At 36.5% G+C, this 19767-nt stretch overlaps 1 protein-coding gene across 1 annotated transcript in view; it reads left to right on the forward strand.

The window, feature by feature from the left end:
* Positions 1-19532, forward strand: part of LOC134223743 (protein RRP5 homolog) — a 46652-nt gene extending 27120 nt beyond the window's left edge. The window contains exons 3-5 of the mRNA XM_062702931.1: positions 5872-6581; positions 17838-19025; positions 19116-19532. Of these exons, the coding sequence (XP_062558915.1) occupies positions 5872-6581; positions 17838-19025; positions 19116-19450 (2233 nt within the window). The 3' untranslated portion in view covers positions 19451-19532. The remainder of the gene's footprint in view (positions 1-5871; positions 6582-17837; positions 19026-19115) is intronic.
* The last annotated feature ends 235 nt before the right edge of the window (positions 19533-19767 follow it).

Here is a 19767-nt window from a genome sequence, read left to right on the forward strand (position 1 = left end):
TTCCATTCCTTTACGAATTATTTAGGAAATTCTATTGAATATTTCTTTGGACATTGTTTTAGGAATAATTTCGGAAATACCATCGGACTTTGTAAAATTCCTTTGAAAAGTCCATTTTTTCAAAAACTAGGGATGATTTTTTTTAATTCTTTCAGAAATTTTATCGGGAATTTCTCTAGGGATTCCTTTGAGCATTTTTTTACGAATTCATTTGAGAATTTCTTCGAAAAATCTTTTAGAAATTCCTTTGAAAACTTCTAAATTCAATTTTGCCGGACTGGGAAAAGACGCGTCTTAGGTTGTTTACTTGATAAATGGTGACCAACCTACAAGATGCGAATAGTTAATAGTAATCAGGGGTATACCACAAAAGTTCAACTCAATGGGTGGTTCCAGGGTAAAACAAACAAAAAATACAAATGAAAAATCAATTTCTGGGAAAATTATTGATTTGGTGGGTTACGCGCCCCATCGTGCCCCAGCTTAAGTCCGCCAGTGTGTACAACTCAAACAAATCTATATAGATACTTTTGAATAGGATCGAAAATGCGAATTTTCATTTGTAATCTATTAGGCTATGGAATTATTCAAAAGTATGGTTTTTCTAATCTACGAAATTGGCTTCACGCCGATTACATTCTCAAAATTTGCTCCATATCAAACATCGCTACGATTGATTCGTTCTAAATCAAATCAAATTTATGGTGCATTAGTGGACGGATTATTATGAAAAGGCCTAGATTTCATTTGTCGTTAGCTAGTAAAAATGGATCTTCTGCTGGTGCTGATTGTTGTGCTATGTGCTTCGTTTTTCAATGTTTCAAATGGGGCAGATCCGATATCACCACCCATGTGCCAATGTGCCTGCAACAATCGTGTTGAAATAAAAAAAGACTGGCTTCCCTGTATGACCATCTTGAGTTTGAAAACTAATGGCTACGTGTCGGCGGACGAACACTACGCTTTTATGCCGAATCAGGAGAGATACGTTTTTGCAACCGACAAACGCAAATTATGGGGAACCGGCAAATGGACCGTAGTACTCAAGGAAAGTCTTACTTACAGTCTGAAGAACAACTACGTGAAAGAGTGGCTGCACGGAGGGACCGATGCCAATGCACGGAACACCTACCGTCGGTATGTGCTAACCCTGATTAAGGGTGATAAGGATCGACCACCCAAAGATGGCTATTGGCAGTTCATTCCGGAAACGTCTGGTGACAAAGATGTGTATCGCATACGGAATGCTTTCACTGGCGAGTACCTGTTTGCCGATGCGGAGGAGAAACATTTTCAAAGACATGATTTCAATCGGGTTTTTCTTTGGAGACACGTAGGATACTACAAGCCTAACGACGAAAGCTTTCTGTTCAAACTGGCGAAATGTGATAAACCGTGATCATAAAACTTTATTAATTAATGAAGTCAAATAAAAATAAAACATTTTCTCGACTATATCGTTTCAAGGGGCCATATGTAGTAAGTTGGCGATATCGTTATCGGTGGTCACCATCAGTGAGCCCACGTACAAGAATTCTACAATCACATCGATTTCGTCCCCAGCAATACAAACGTGTGGTGGGCGGCTAATGTTGGCCTATCTCGAGCTTTGTCCTATTATGTACTTCGTTTTTGACGTGTTGATGATTAGTCCATCCGCTTAGCTAGTACGAATTCGCCGAGGAATGTTATTATCGAAAAACGCCGAAACTCTAGAAAACAATCTCTACAGTTCATAAATGGCGCCATGTATACTGTACTTGATTCAATGGAAAGGCATTCTCAACTCAACATTGGTTTGTCTTGTAGCGTTATCGGACGAAAGTTAAAATTTATCTGCTCCAGAACAGAACTACAGTAATTGCGACCATACAAAATGTCCGCAATTGGGTCCTAGAATGAAGAATCGATATTCGATTTTATTTCAGGGAACGATGAAGTTAATCATCCTGAACGCGTCAGTTTTTCTTTTGACTCAAAAATTGAAAGGAACATTTGTTTAATTTGAAATTTGAAAATAGATGAAAAATGCTTCCTCGACATTTTTGGTCTTGTTTGACGTAAGGATTCAAACGCACTAGCAAAACACCGCAGGGCACTTGACTCAACCTTTGACAGTTAATATATATGGGCCTGACGTTTTGGGCTGATGGTTAATTCGTTCTGAAATGTTGCACAGGCTAATATTTGCCTCAAAATGTATTAAACATAAAAATATTATTTTTACTGATTTAGACTTTTACTAGATTTTTTATAACATCGGTTCAAGTATTCTTGACCGATGCACTATCGTTTGCAACCATAAACGAGGTAGGGCTTTAGGACCCAATTAGAAAAGCCCTTCAGTCTTTGTTTTTCTTTCTTCGTTCTTCCGAAGAGTTTCGTCCCATCAACATGTTGCACACATTAGAGAAAATTTTAGAACTAGTTGTTAAAGGCCAGCTATTAACTTATTTGAATACCAATAGCTTGCTGATACCGGAACAATCGGGATATCGAGAAGGTCATTCTTGTGAAACCGCATTGAATTTGGTATTGGCAAAATGGAAAGAACAAATGGAGCGTAAAGATACGATTGTTGCTGTGTTTTTGGATCTAAAACGCGCTTTTGAGACAATTTCTCGGCCCTTGTTGTTGAAAACAATCAAGCGCTTTGGAATTTCGGGTTCTGCATACAAATGGTTTGAAAGCTATTTGGCTGACAGAACTCAACGGACTGCCTTTAATGATTTTGTTTCGAGTCCCGTGGAGAACACTCTCGGCGTGCCACAGGGAAGTGTATTAGGGCCCATTTTATTTATTATGTACATCAATGACATGCGGCGAGTTTTACGATTTTGTGACATAAATCTTTTTGCTGATGATACCGTTATATTCATTGCAGCTAAGAATTTAGATGACGCCGTCCGACACTTGAATGAAGATTTACGTTCTCTAAGTAGATGGTTGAAATACAAACAGTTGAAATTAAATATTAGTAAAACCAAGTTCATGGTAATTTCACGGAATCGATTAAATGCAGACGTCTCTGTTGTAATGGATGATGATACGATTGATCGCGTGCTGGAAATTAAATATCTTGTCGTGATTATTGATGACAAGTTAAAATTTGGTACCCATATTGACAATGTCATCAAGAAAATTGGCAAGAAGTACGGAATATTATGCCGATTGAAAAAGATTTAACGATTGCTAGTAAAATATATTTGTATAAATCAATCATCTCCCCTCATCTCGACTTTTGCCCTTCCATCCTTTTTCTGGCTAGTGAAACACAAATATCGAGATTACAGCGTTTGCAAAATAAAATAATGCGTTTGATTTTGAGATGCAATAGGTTCACTTCCTCAACATTTTTGTTGGACGCCTTGCAGTGGCTGTCAGTGAAGCAAAGAATTGTATATTTAACTATGGTGTTCATTTTTAAAGTAATTAATGGTTTGCTGCCTCGATATTTGTGTGATCGAATTGAAAGAGGAAGTGACATACATAGGTATAATACAAGACACGCGGATGAAGTAAGAACGCCTTTCTTTTTACATGGTGCTTCACAAAATTCATTGTTTTTCAAGGGTATAAATGTATTCAATTCGATGCCTACACAGATAAAACGTGCAGCAACACTAACACAGTTTAAGAGACAATGTATTTCACACATCAAAGCTGCTTTTTGAACGGCTACTCGACAAGTTTTTATAATTGACTAACTTTAAATCTTGACGAAGTTGTGACCAACGGATGTTTAGGTGTAATCTGAATTATTTCTTATTTATTGAGGCATTAATTGACTACAACGATCGCCTCGATGATGATGATGGATTTTATATTGTTGACATAATTTTAAATGTGTAGTCTACAAAAGTTTGAGCCTCGCGCGCAATACAGATATAAGTTGTTTATAACTTTTTCCAATCATTGACATTTTTGAGCTGTTTGCGTGATGGATGGAAGTGAATTTTGAATGACTAGTAATGAGTGGAACTAGATGATTGGCCTTGGCTACCTGGTAGATTGTCTTTGTACGCGATAGAAGACGAACTTTTGATATCGACGGAGAGGTATCACAAGTTTAGGCGTGTTGTTGTCGAAAATCAAAATAAATGCTGAAAGATACTTCCGAGATGTAGAACGCGGTTTTGTTGATAAGACGTAAAGCGGTTCCTGGCGAAGCTTTTGAAATCTGTGCGAGAGGTATCACAAGTTTTGCATTTTTGTAGACCTCGAGGTATCACTACCGGTGTTTGCTAAGTGATGAATCAAAACTGCAGTTCATTTTTTTTTAATTTAGTTTTTTGCTGTATAGCGATGGACAGTATTAGAATTTATATCTGTAAAATAATCGGATCGTTTTTTTTTATTGGCAAATCTGATTAAATTGATCTTAATTAATTATCTAAAAGATAACTCGTCTAGCTCAAACCTTTGTAGGGGTATGTGGCGGGACCATCATCATCATCATCATCTTCCTTCTTCCTACTTGAGTTTTCCATTTTACTTCTTCTCCCTTCTTTTTTTCTTCTTCCTTCATTCTTCTTCCTATTTTTTCTCCTTCCTTCTTCCTTTTTGCCTTTCTCGTATACTAAGTATACGTAAAGGCTATATAATTACTCCAAAACTAAACTTTTTGATAGAAGGCTCGGATACCCATAATGTTATATACCAATCGACTCAGCTCGACGAATTGAGGTGATGTCTGTTTGTGTGTATGTATATATGTGTGTGTGTATGTGTACAAAATTTTGTCGACACATTTTTTGGAACTTAGCATTGGCCGAATTACTAATTCCATTCGATTGAGAATCCTGTCCCATTGTTTGCTATTGAAAATTGTCCAGATTGGACTATGGGATCAGAAGTTATAGCCAAAACACTATTTTTTATGCGCAAACACGCTAAAAAACACTCACTCATATTTTTCTGCATTTTTTAATCAGGGTTTTTCATGTTTCCTTCTGTCTGCATGTTTCATCCTTTTTGCCTTTCGCGTATACTAAGTATATGTAAAGGCTGTAGGATCACTCCAAAACCGAACTTTTGATAGAAGGCTCAGAGACCCATAATGTTATATACCAATCGACTCAGCACGACGAATTGAGGTGATGTCTGTATGTGTGTATGTAGTATGTATGTATGCATGTGTGTGTGTACAAAAAGTGTGAGACACGCTTTTGTGTACTTATCCGATTTGCTCGCAACAGGTTGCATTCGACGAGGAATCCTTTCTAATTTTTCGCTATAGAAAATTGGCCGAATCGGCCATTGCGTTTCGGAGTTATTAAAAAAACATTGTTTTTCTTCCCACATGGAAAAAAATCGGAATTTTTTTTCAAAAGCTGCTGCAATGCATTCAAATGAACGCAAATAAATGTGAATTGATGAAAATAACTGAATCTATCTCCTTAAAGTGCAAGTTTGACCTATCTTATGTGCTTTTCTTGTTACAATTTAATAATGCACGAGAAAGGGATCATCACCGCTAGGTGAATTATTCTGGGTTTTTCTTCCGTTTTTCTTCCCTTTCCAGTGGCGTAGCCACGGGGGTGGTTTTGGACATAAAACGCCCAAAGACAAAATTTTCAGAAGAATTTTTTTCTTCGAAAAAAAAAATGTTCAGAAAATTCCCCCCAGACCAATTTTCTGGCTACGCCACTGTCCCTTTCCCAAACTCTCATACTTCGAATTCCTTACTTCTTACTTTTTACTTTTCCCTTCTCATTTATCATTGCTCGAGGTTTCTAAACTTAGCTAACATTTTGCATTCGTATGGCAGTGGCAGTCACTCTTCTTTTTTTCTGGTGCAGCCAGTCAACCACAAAGCCTCGCTATAATTATGTAACAACTCTGTAATCGCCTAAATATTTCTCGTTCCAGATTCAAATCTCGCGATAAAGCTTTTGCTCAGTACACCATCGGACAGAGCGTGACCTGCGTGGTGGAGAGTTTCATCGATGAAAGCGACCAGATGGTTGTTCGTCTAGGTGACGGAGAAGACACATTAGAAGCCAAAGGGATAGCAACTAAGGACCCGAAGCGGGACGCCGATAGCTACTCGCCTGGAGATCTGCTCGAGGCTCGAGTTTTGTGGGTCGATGTTGAAAAGCAGCTGGTTTATTTATGCGTCGTGAAGAAGTATTTGAAACATCTCACAGATAAAGATCAGAACCAGACATCCAAGGAGTTGCTGCAGCCGCAAGTCGCACGGAAATTTGTTACATTGTTCCAGAATGAATATGTTGCCGTGGGTTGCCTGTCGAAAGTGGATTGTCCACTGGTCATTGTGCCGGTGAGGTGCCACTATAATGAACTTAGAACAGCACCGGCGGTGGCGAATAAGGTTAACGTGCTTTTACAGCGGATTAGTGATGGATTGTTGCTGGGGTTGACCGAACAGACATACGATAGATTTAAAGATTTCATATGGACCCCGCCCGAGAGAAAGGATAAATCGGATAAAATGTGTTGGTTGCCAGACGACTACGAAGAACCGATTCTAGAGGACCCAGAGGAATGGATGGATGATGATAATGATAATTCGGATGATGGAAATGCCGAAATTCAAAGCGATTCTGGAATTGATAAAGGTAAGTAACAGCATGCTCATCTGATGTAGTTTAGATTATGCTTTGTGAATACCATTGGGGTAACTTTCAGGGATTAGATAAATCACCAAATCAAGACTAATAGGTAATGTCTCGAAGTAAATGATGTGAGTTAATTTTAGATGTACGCGTTGCCCTTCTACGAATATTTGTAACATGTTACCTCTGATAAAAAATGAGAAGGATTATGTACAAGATACGATCTCACGACGTATATTACGTAAAACAGTTCAGTACATTCAAATTTAAAGTGCCATAAGTCAATTACAAATTTCTGCTTCTAAAAGTGATTGCGTCGTTTGCCGAATTTCATGGACATTATTTCAAGATTGTTTGATAGAAGTAAAATAGTATTAGGTATTTGTGTCATTGAACAATGCCGAACAATTTTAAAATTCGTAGGAATTTAAACTTTCAGAAAAAAACGTTTTGTTTTAAACTAATTATATTTTTTGATATATGAAATGTATTACGACTGGCATTGTAAGAGTTCATACTGTTTTCAGTGCTTAAAGATTAAAATGTCAAAAGATGTAAAAGATGCTTACTATTAATAGCTCTATAGTGTTTTACGGAGATGAACCAGTCTCCGGCTGATAATCCCCAAATAAAGATAATAATAATAATAATCTACCTAGTATTTTACGTTTTCATTGCGATCGTGAGTCGATTTTTTTGACGTTGGACTATAGGGGCAGTAGGGCAATATGAACATACGGGGCAATATGAGCCACCCTCATTTTGAGCTTATTGACAAGTTTTATTATGTAAAAGTTATATGATCTTTAAGAGGATGCTCCACATATGCATCAACGTGAAAACCGCATTAAAATTCAATTCAAACATGGAAATACACTTGAAAATGTAAATTTCTGCTGTATAGGCAAAATTATTATAAGATTTGGAGTTTATGAATAAGGTTTTGACACAAAACTGATTAAAATACAGGTCAAAAATACACCACAATCAAAAGATATATTAAAATTGAATATTGTACACACATGTTTGTATTGGTACAAATCTGAATTTATCATAAAACTTTTTTTTTTTCCAAAACCAGTATCTATGGGGCAATATGGGCATACCTGCACAGAGCAAGATATCAGGCCTTAAAATGCGAACGATTTCAAATTTCAGTAGTCAAATACAAGAATATTATCATATATGTAAGATTCATTACGGAAAAATTACAACAGCGCATTACTGCGATTGAAACATATCGCCCCGATCACCCCTATATGTGTTTTTAAACCGGGGTACACTTTTCGTTTGCAAAAATCGAATAGCGTTAAGAAAATATGATAGACTAAGGGCCAATTTCTTCACCTCCGCTTAACTCTTAAGCGGTGCACCCTTTTTCCCGCTTTTCCCGGTTTTCTCGGTTCGTTGGCCACCCTGCCCATAACGCCCATTTTCAGTTTCGTGCTGTATGAACGTTAAAAAGAGTCCTATATCCTGCTTATAGCACATAAGCCTAAATATTTTACTTTCAGTATTATTTCTTAAGCGGTGCTTACCCATACGTTTAAACCGGGTTTAAGCACTAAGCGGAGGTGAAGAATCGACCCTTAGAACGTTAATGTCTCAGTCGTTTCTTGATGGATTTTTTTTGGCCATTCGATCAAGGAAAGGTCAAGGCGTATATTCAGAATTTTCGCAGGAACTCGCCTTGATCGAATAGGTAGTTGTTTTTTATTCAACAGAGATATGTAAATCATTTTCTCATTTCCCGCAAATCACTTTGAGTTATTTTAGAAATCATTTTCTACTATCAAGATCAGTACTGTAATTTCTCATTTCCAATTAGAGATGTCACACAATGTTTACTACATAGGTCTGCCCCTTTCAATATCTATAATAGAAACGCGAAGAATAAATGACATGCTACAAAAATCTAAAAAAAATATTTTTTCCGTGACAGGACATGAAAGTGTGCAATATCTGCTTTATTTTTGTGTTTATTACCACTTTCAACTCGGTGAATTAAAGGAGAATGATTAATATATTGACTAGTCACTAATTCTTCGCATATATCTAATAAAATAACTTAGAAATTTTAATTTTAAAATAAAGCACAACATCCTTTCATGACTGTCTTTCATGCGTAATTGATCAAAGAACCCACGATCCTTTCATTTGGCGCTTTGCTCTCTGTCTTATGCCGATCACAACCTTTTCCAGTACTGATCAAGATGCAAAAACACTTCGTCCGGGGAGTCACTATCCTAATCAAACTCCTGGTTATCATGTTACGATAATCTGTTGTTGTTTTATAGAATTTTATGGATATTTTGTATAGCGGTTCTGGTTTTTCGTAGCAACAAGCAATGCACGCTGGAAAGGGGTGAGATTGGGCCAAGCCTTTGGTTGATTTGCCTTACATAGTTGGTAAGAGCCGTAATGTAGGCAATTATTTTTAATGAACCATTGAATCGAGGCATCGTCACTGTTGAACTTTATTTTACTTGGCCCAATGTCACCCCCTGTGAGGGGTGAGAATGGGCCAATTTTGAACAACATATAACTTTGAAGTATTTCCTTCATTCATTATTTTTTCCCCACACAGTGGTAAATTTATTATTCAAGCTTGTACCAAACTAATTAAAACTTGAATCCAATGTTAAATTTTAGAGCTTTGTAACATTTACTTCGAACATACCACATTTTGGCCCAATGAAACCCCCGTAGACGGTATCTATACTTTACAGCATGTTACACAATTTATTCTCAATCTCTACTGAACCATTCAGTAATATAATTCGCTCCAATGGCGCTTATTCAGATTTTTTGAATCCGTTTAATAAGTTTTATACAGCCACTGGATTCAACTTGATCAGAGGCGTCGCGTGATCAATTCTTCAACCTGTGCACCGTTTGATTTAAGTTAAATATTTCGAGAGAAACGCATGAAAGACCTGAAATGACACAACCCATATAAATGATTCATCTTCAAGCGTGTTTCCCATAAGTTTGCCATTATCTATACCACGTTCCATTTATCGAATTCAACTCAAACTAAACTTAAAAGTAACAGTGCTTAAAATTAAAAAAAATGAGATCATGAGAATAGTTATGCTTTTTAATATGACAAATAAAACACCTCAGGCCTTGGAAAATTCGTTCAAAGACGAACGAATGCTTCACTCTAACTATCACCTACTCAGTGAAAATTGTATTCCCGTCTCATTTCTTCCCACGAAAATTTTACTCAATTTACGTCAAAAGCAGGATTATTCATTGTTGGCCTTGCCAACTAATTGCACGAGATGATTTCCGATATAATAACACCAAAGAGAACAACCGAATGAATGGGTATTACGTTCATTGATCAGAGTATTATTATATTCCTGTAACATTTTACAATATACGTATAGTTAGGTCCAAGATAGTTACTTTTACAATTAGTTTTAGTTCATTAAGTTATTTTGGCCAATTATCACTTACGTTTAGTTCCACCATGCAGGGTTCACGGAATAGGTACAGTCACAGTGTGTCGAATAGGCTAGGCGGTTACGGAATTCCTACTGATCAGATGCATTAATATCTGTAACTATAATATCTGTACTAAACAACATCGTGGAGTACTTGTACATATTATTCAACTATTTTTAATTACCTTTGCATGTAGGTCTAGTGTAGCGTAGGTTTAAGGTTAGAGATAATTCAGCTGTATACTTTTACTATTTAAGAGAAGAAAGTTTTCAATAATTTCAATTTAGCACTAATTCATAATAGACTATTATTACCTTTAACTTGAGCTATGTAAGTCAACCGAAGATGTAGAATATAGATTAAGTAGATTTCACTTTTTAGTTCGAGCTAACATTAAATGCCACGAGACGTTTCTATTGACGAATGACGAGTGATATGTTTTTAATTATACAATACCTCCCCAACCTGTGACATCTATCCAACGATCTCGGGCGTGAGGTACGAAATATACCTACGTACGTTGGTGTGAGCAAATGGTGCATATTGGATGAGAAGGTGCGCCTGTACGGCAGGGCCGTACTCAACAATTCATAGTTTTGAGTTATCCTGCTTTTGACGGAAATTGAGTAAAACTTCCGTGGGATAGAAAGAGAGAGTAATACAATTTTACTCAGTCACTGAGTAGGTGAAAGTTAGCGTGTTCGTTTTAAGCCCGCAGTGAGGTTTTTATTTCGGTGCACCCTTTTTCCCGCTTTTCCCGGTTTTCTCGGTTCGTTGGCCACCCTGCCCATAACGCCCATTTTCAGTTTCGTGCTGTATAAACTTTAGAAAGAGTCCTATATCCTGCTTATAGCACAAAAGCCTAAATATTTTACTTTCAGTATTATTTCAACTATTATTCAAACATGATTGTGCCACGTTTGGCCTAATGCCGTTTGGCATAAAGTCGTTTGGCCTAAAGTCATTTGGCCTAATGGTCGTTTGGCCTAATGGTCGATTGGCCTAATGGTCGTTTGGCATAATAGGTACATATAGGCGTAAACGATTGAAATATATTGTTATATGAAATTCTTTTTGTAGGTGCAAAATAAAGCCATGTGCATGTGGTCAAAAAGCGAAATACAAACTAACGTTAAAATATTGCAAATCACTTTTGCAATATAATAAAACCAGGAAATTATAAAAAGAAAGATATAAAAAAACAATGAATCAGATATGTTTTAGCAATGTCGACATATGAAAACAGTATAACTTGTTACAACTGATCATGCTTCAAAGAAGGCATCAACATTTTTGGAAAATGCTTGTCATATGCAATATCAAAGCAACATGCAGTAAAACTCGAAAGAACAGCACATGCTTTAAATAAGGTGTCAACCATATTGTAAAGATTGTATGTTTCCTATACAATGTCAAAACTGTAAAACAACATACAAACCCCATTCGATTTTGGCATCACGTTCGGAACATTTACTGCCGTGAATCGCATATTTGTCCCATATGAATAGGAAACTCAGCAAATATGGGACAGGTATGCGATTCACGGCAGTTTATGTTGCCAAAATCGAATGGTTTTTGTTTTCTTATTATACTTTAACATTTCTTCACTTTTTGTGACGCTAGCCACACTGTGACCCTTTTTTACATTAAGATACTCATTTTTCTTATATTTATGTGGTAAAACTATGTTGATTTTTCTCAAAATTGAGCCCACAGAATTTTATTTCGAAATGGAAAGTGAAATGAAACCCAATTTTAATCATCTTTGAGGGGAATTGATTATTTTTCGACGGAAACATTTTGTTTCATTTTTAAAAATCAAAATGTTTATCCAAATATTTTTTTCAGGCAAAATATACATTGAAGAAAGTGAGTTTCCAAACAAAACATCAAAAACTGTACTTCAGACAATATTCGGCTAAAAATGAATTGAATCGCATATCAGCAGAATGAACCCAAACTTTTGGCCGTCAGCCGTCTCCTTAATAAAGAAAACAATGATAATAATAAAAAAAAACTTTTGGCCTATGCATACAATGCACTTGAGTAAACATTTTGATTTTTAAAAATAAAACAAAATTTTTCCGCCGAAAATCATCAATGCCCCTCAAAGATGATTAAAATTGGGTTCCATTTCACTTTTCATTTCGAAATTTTGTGGGCTCAATTTAGAGAAAAATCAACATATTTTTACAACATAATAATAAGACAAATGAGTATCTTAATGTAATATTTTAGTACATAAAAAATAAAAATTGTTAGTTTAAAATACCTACGGTGTAAGATCTACTCAAATTCTTTGTATCGAGCTAACAATACCCGAAATCGGATGCAAGACGGCGAAAATACGACCAAAAACTTTTGCCTATATTTTTCGAGGGCGAAATGCTTTTCAAACATTTTTCACGCCAGTGTGGTGTACAAATATGTATTGTTTACTATGCCTTGTATTATTAAACTGATTTTTGCTTATTGTTACGAAAATAATCCATGGGACAGGATATGCGGCTACTTTCCCTGTTGGATAGTAATCGCATATCCTGTCCCACTACGTTGAATTCTGTAGGAAGTTACATCAAGTATTACAAATCGTGCATTTCGCATTACCGTCGTGTACATGCATCAAAACAATTGTAATTGTTATTGTACTTTCCTGTACTAAGAGTGAAATCAGAAGTGATTCAGTTTTATTCCAAATTTTCGACCACTATTCTAGTTTGAATCTGGAGCCAAATAAAACAAACTAGCTGGCTTCCCCAGCAGTGTTCTATTCATGTTTTTCAAATTTTCAATTAAATGAAATCATCATATTGGCGCCAAGAAAGGCGCCGTAATTGCAAAGTGGATTGATCCGTAGATAAAATTACGCATTCATACACCAAAACAATAGGAAAATTAATGAATCTCGTGATTCAATCGTGGTTCAAATCTGCAGAAAATAGAACGGAGCGTTATACCAGTTTTATTTTTTTGACATTTGACTGGTATAAAAAATGAATCTAGAACAGCTGCTGGGAAAATGAATGTTTCAGATTCATATTCAAACTGACAGCCCGGAACGATTTGAATCACTGCTGATTTTACCCTAAGAGTTCTAGACTAGTTTTATAGCCAGATTATAAAAATGTTCATTTTTATCGTGAAATGAGAACACGAAAGTTGTGAAACATGTGATTCGACAGAGCAAACCAAACATCCTCTGGACATTCAAATGACAATCTCCTATTCATCCTAAATGTTTACCGAATTTTAAAAACAGTGTTATTTTTCTTTTTTTTTATGATATATTTAAAACATGTTGCAAATGGTTTTGGTGGCAAATTGACATACGTTCAAAATGCCCTGTCCATGGATAAGGGGCTTGACGTTGATATTTCAAGTGTCTTAAAAAGATTTTTATTTTATTTTTATTTTTGTTGTTTAATAGAGTGCTTTTTTCAAACAAAGGTTAAGTTCAACACTAAATTAAAAAATTAAGATATTTTTCCATTTTTTATATCTCCTTCACAAGAATATCGTTATTTTAATGGTAATGGTTTGAAAATAAGCTCCGTAGAGAAACTTTTATCACATCTTACTTAAATAAGGTCAACAGTTATACCAAACACTTGAGGTACCATGCCTCCAAGTTAACTAATGGTTAGTGTCGCACGATCTAACAACAACTGCCTATTGGTAAATTTGGAGGTGCCGGCAGGGCTCAGTAGGGGTCTAACTAACATAACTCTAATACTAACAAGACCCTGAAACAAACGCTTATCCAAATAGCATACATCTATTTATACTTGTAGTAGTAGCTAACAATAATTCATTTTGTACCCGTATAGCTGAAGTAGAATTTTAATAGTGAAAAGTAGAATTTGTAGATTTACTAATTTGGCATTGGAGATAGTGAATGTATCTATTATATCTTCTCGATAATCTTTTTATTTTAGTCTTTAGTCTCTAGCTGCATGGATCATCGCAAAAAACTGTTTCTCTCTTCCTTCTATTAGGTTAGTTAGAAAAATTAGCGGATATATAGGGGACATGACTTAGTGTTTCTCGTATTAAGACAAATTCGCTGACCTTTACCTTATAATAAAATAAATGACCGATAGTAAAATAAATGACTGAAATTTAATGATATCAAATAAATAATAAAAAACGAAAATAAATACATGACCATCGGTGGACAGAAAGGCAAGAGACAGAGTTCTGTTTAGAATAGTTAATTGAGACCATTGCACTCACAAGATAGAGAATAACTAGTACCACTATTATTGCTACAAGACTAATAACTTGACCACTTACGGAAATGAGGATAGACCATATGATGCGTTCATCCACTATTATATTGAATATTGTATACCCTGAATCTGAATAACTGAATTTTAGACCTCATTATTTTAATAAATAATAAAGGTTTGAATATTAGAAAAGGGAATAGAACTTGACCAAAAAAAAGCAATTACGGAACAACTGGACAGAAATTTTGTATAATAATCATAGGATACAATTAACTCGACGACGTATTGACAAACATCCGATACTCAACCGTGTTTAAATAAGGGAAGCTCTTCAATGTGTCCATTTATTACAATAGTACTTAAATTAATCTATTTTGAAACTACCCTACCAGAATGATATCATTACATCTTTATTCGAAATTGTTACTTGGAAATGGCAACAGTACCACCCGTTGTCAACATAGACTACTATTAGGTATTGAATGTCGGCTCCAAGTAACTAATAATTAAATTTACATGTTAACTACTTATTCAGAAAACATGTATGTACATGTTGAGCTTCCATTATTTGTTCGGTTTATAATTGACAGACTGTAGATAGAAAGAATAATGTATCGGTATGATCACAATACAAACCCAGGCCGCAGTGACCTAGTGAGCAACATAGCTTGAGTCGTCTGCTAGTATTGTGTATCACATGGAGAGCCCAGCCGAGATACCAGTCTATTAGGACTACAACTGGTCAACTCTCGAAAAAAAAAATTGACATACGTTCAAAATGATGGGCATATGTTGGTCACGCAACCGAGTAAAAATTAGGAATTGGAGATCAGTAATCTGAATGAATAAAAAAGATACACCATAATGCTAAATTAGCATATCCACAAAACATAATGTGACATTGTTGCAACGTGCTTGCATAAAATTCTGGTAGATCAAGTGTTTAGTAATCTTTTGAGAAATAATATCCAATGAGTTTTCTACTCCATTCAATTTCAATTTGGTATGATCGGGCCTTAAACATAATCCCCTGGCCGAGATAACAGTTTTAAGAATATTTGTCATAATGAAAACAAGAAAAGAAAATCTTCCTGAACCAGCGTCAGTTAAAATTCGTGTTTATGGGACATATACGGTTACTTTCACAATGGGACTCAAATGCGGTTACTTTCAAGATGGGACAAATCGACTTGGTATTTTTTTCGAAATTTTTAGAACAAATTACACAGTTTTATTTTAAAGCATACAAATATAAACCAAAATATAACCATTGATCATCAAAACTAAAAAATGATGAAAATTCATATGGGACAATTATGCGATTACAGGCAGTATAGGCGTTATAGCGCTAGTTGCAGTAACTTAAACTAAATGACTGGAATTTTGTTATCATTTAGTTTAGGCTACTGAAAATATAGTTATAACTCCGTTACTAGTGGAATTCAAACAACGAATCATAAGGTAGAGTTGTAGAAAAACCTTCACACTAGAAGTCCACCATACAACACATTTTCAAATTCAGCTTCTGGAATGAGTTGACAAACTACTAAATGATCGAACGTGAATTACTAAATAATCGATAACATCATTGGTCTACAGAAATATTGCTATTGAAAACTCGTGTAGAATGTATATAAATATTGTAGACTCTACAGAAATATTGCTTCTAAATGGCTTGTTCTCGTACACTAGCTGTTAGCATCAATGACAGCGCTTTGTCAGTTGCTATAAGAACAGGTGAGTACCTTTGAAGCTGCATTACAGAAATCAATAGGCAAATTTAATAAGAATCTATCCCAGAGTGCGCTGCGTTAGATTGAGTGAAACCGGCTTGTTTACATTCTAGTTTGAATTTTTGATCATCAAAATTATCTCAATATTTATTCAACACACCTTCATTTTCCATTGGCTATGGTTTTTTTCATCGCTGTTCTTTCTACTCTGACCAATCATGTGTGATTTTGATCGAAATTAACAAATCCGGGAGTTCATAACCTTTGGTCCGGATCGACATTTTTGCTCATTTTTCTCGAAAATTGTATGTAACAACTAACCGGATTCATGTGGATTGCAAAGAAAAAATAATTTATCATCAATTTCCATAGTTTCTAATCTCCGGAAAAGTGTATTTTGATCAGAAAATCGGTAAATGTTCGTCTTCAGTATGTTTCCGTTGGATTATTTTTTCCTCATCACGTTTTTCATAGTTTTCCATCTCACTACTAGATGTCGAAGCGATCGCTGAGTTTCAAATAAATTTGCCTATAGCTCATATGCAACGTACACACCAGTCAAGCAGTTCGACGAACATTGACTCCACCCCCAAGAAAACGCTTCGGTTGCTGCTTTGTTTGAACGTGTGTGAAGTTGTTCGAACAACAATTTGACAGTTGGCGGCTCGGTTGGCAAATATTAAACCGTTTTGATTTTGGTTTGAGTTATCGGGGTGGAGTCAAGGTTCGCCGAACATGTTTGAGCATTTGTAGTGAAGTTGCACAAACCCCCATATATTTGTTGATGGTTGGTGCTCAAGTTGGCGCTTCGGTCGTTCGTGTGTGATATTGTTGGTCGAATAAATTGATTGTTCGTGTCGCTGTCGATAAAACTTGATGGATGTTTGAATAAACGAGAGGTGGAGTCAATGTTGGTCAAACTGCTTGACCGTGTGTACGTTCCATTATACCAATAGAGCTATAACAACGAAAACGTTTTCAATGTGAATGCTACTCACCGTAATATGGGAAGTTGCTAACAAGCAACACAATTGCATACATGAGTTCTTAATGGCCCGTTTACATAGTTTACATATGTGAGCTAGTTCTAGCGAACAATGCACTATCCGACAATACCAGCACGAAATTAGCATAATGTAAACGCTTATTAGCGAGGACAATTCCTGTTTACATTATGCTAATATCGTGCTAGTATTGTCGGACAGTGCATTGTCCGCTAGGACTAGCGAATATGTAAACGGTCCATAAATCGTCTGGGAAAGTATTTGCATATCACTCATTTATAGCCCGTTTACATATGAGCTAGTTCTAGCGGATAATTCACTATCCGACAGTACTAGCACGAAATTAGCATAATGTAAACGCTTATTAGCGAGGACAATTCCTGTTTACATGATGCTAATATCGTGCTAGTATTGTCGGACAGTGCATTGTCCGCTAGAACTAGCTCATATGTAAACGGGCCATTATGGCCCGTTTACATATTCGCTAGTTCTAGCGGACAATGCACTATCCGACAATACTAGCGCGATATTAGCATAATGTAAACAGGAATTGTCTTGGCTAATTTCGCGCTAGTATTGTCGGATAGTGCATTGTCCGCTAGAACTAGCGAATATGTAAACGGGCCATTAGTCAGCATTTCCACAGTTATGAACTGCGAGGTTTTTAAACCAAGTATCAATTTCTGCATCCTTATTGCTTGAGGAGGCTAGCAATATGATACTTTTATGCAAAGGGCAAAATAATAATTTTATACTCAATAAAAAATAATAATTTTACTCAAGAAATCCTAAACGAAAATTAACAATAAATTTTCCATGGTCTTTTTTTGTTTTTATTAGATGGCGATACAGAAGAACTTGATCCAGTCGATGAGGAACCCGAAAAGGAGTCTAAGAAAAAGAAGAAGAAAGCTACAAAATTATCTTCTGGAAACATACTTAAACTCAAGAAATCTGACACCGTTGCATCTCCGGCGAAGAAATTAAAAGTGAAGAAAGAGAAAAATAAGACCGCTGCTAAGAAGATGAAAGCCGGCAAGGAGTTTGTCATAAGCCAGTTGGATGGGGCGGATGATTCAAGGAGTAAACACAAAAAACAAGGCAAGAAAAACAAGAACAAGAATCATTTTTTATCCGAACGCCCGACTGCCAATGCTTTACATAATTCGAGAAGCATGCAGTCGGGCCCCGTAAGGACGAACCAAACACAGCTTGAGAAAAAGGATAAACTGCATCAATTAGCTCAACAGACTAAGTTCAAGAAGAAGAACACTAAAGCCTCAGCTCAAGCCATAAAAACTATTACCGAACTTGCAGAACCCACAAAAAAAGCCAAGAAGATCTCCAGTACCGAAAAGCTTCCAGGCGCGCACGGGTTTTGGGGCAACAACCCTTCCACTAGGAAGCAAGATTCTGATTCCAGCGATGACGATGAGCAACCAGAAACGCAAACAAAGAAACGCCTTAATGCGAAAGAGCGTTTTGAAGCAATGAAACAAGAGGAGAAGCGTATCCGCCAAATCGAGGATGAGTTGGCCGACGCTTCGGTGGATCCCCATACACCTGACCAGTTCGACCGTCAGGTACTGGCACAACCGAACAGCAGTCTCCTTTGGATCCGCTATATGGTGTTTCATATGGAATCGGCGGAAGTGGAGAAGGCTCGAGCTGTAGCCCGTCGTGCACTGAAGACCATCAACTTCCGAGAGGAAGGCGAACGCCTCAATATATGGATTGCCTTGCTAAATCTTGAGCTTCGCTACGAGACGGTTGATCGGTTCAAAGAGGTACTACAGGAAGCCATTCAGTACAATGACGCGTTCAAGGTGTACTCAAGAGTTATTGAAATCGTAATCGATTGCGGAAAGATGCCGGAGGCACAGGATATAATCGATATTCTACAAAAACGGTTCCGAAAGGAATCGGAAATGTGGCTACTGGTGGCAGGTTCCTACTATAAAATGGGACAGGCGGTCAAAGTAAAGCCTTTGCTCAGCAAGGCCCTCAAGTCTCTGGAGAACAAAGAGCGTAAGTTTTATTTTGAATAGTTTTTTTTTGAAGATTGTAGAAAATTGTCAACGCACATGTGAAATTTTGATTGCCTTTTTATCCTCACAGACATCCCGCTGATCGTAAAATTTGCTTTCCTGCACAATCGTAACGGTGAACGAGATGAAGCCCACCTTTTGTTCGAACAGATCCTGACGTCGTACCCGAAGCGAACCGACATCTGGTCGCAGTACGTTGATATTTTAGTCAAGGATGGTCTGATTGATGTGGCCCGGCAAACTCTGGACCGAGCCATTGCCCAGCGGTTGCCGATGAAGAACATGAAAACGTTGTACACTAAGTACGTGGCATTTGAGGAGAAACATGGCACCCGGGAGGCAGTGAAACGAATCAAACAAGCCGCTACTGACTACGTCCAGAAGCAACTAGGATCACTACTATGAGGGTGTAATTTCTTTTCGTCATTTTAGTTGAAATAAGGTAAGAAAAATCATTATAATATTAAAAACCATTATTTACCGAAAACTGTATAAATCATTGCAAGTTATGATGACAGCATTGGTTATGCTTCTGCATCGCAGTACCATATTATAGAAAGTCGAGTCAAGTACAAGACACTGAAGACGACCACACAGTTGTGGTCGAAATACGTATCTGCAAAGATAAAGAAAATTAACTGGTGGAATTAAATGGACAGTACTTAATTCGTCTTAGACGGTTTAATTCATTCCACTAAAAGAGCTTAATATATTTTTCTCAT

The sequence above is a fragment of the Armigeres subalbatus genome, chromosome 3, assembly GCF_024139115.2.
Source record: "Armigeres subalbatus isolate Guangzhou_Male chromosome 3, GZ_Asu_2, whole genome shotgun sequence".
Lineage (NCBI taxonomy): Eukaryota > Metazoa > Arthropoda > Insecta > Diptera > Culicidae > Armigeres > Armigeres subalbatus.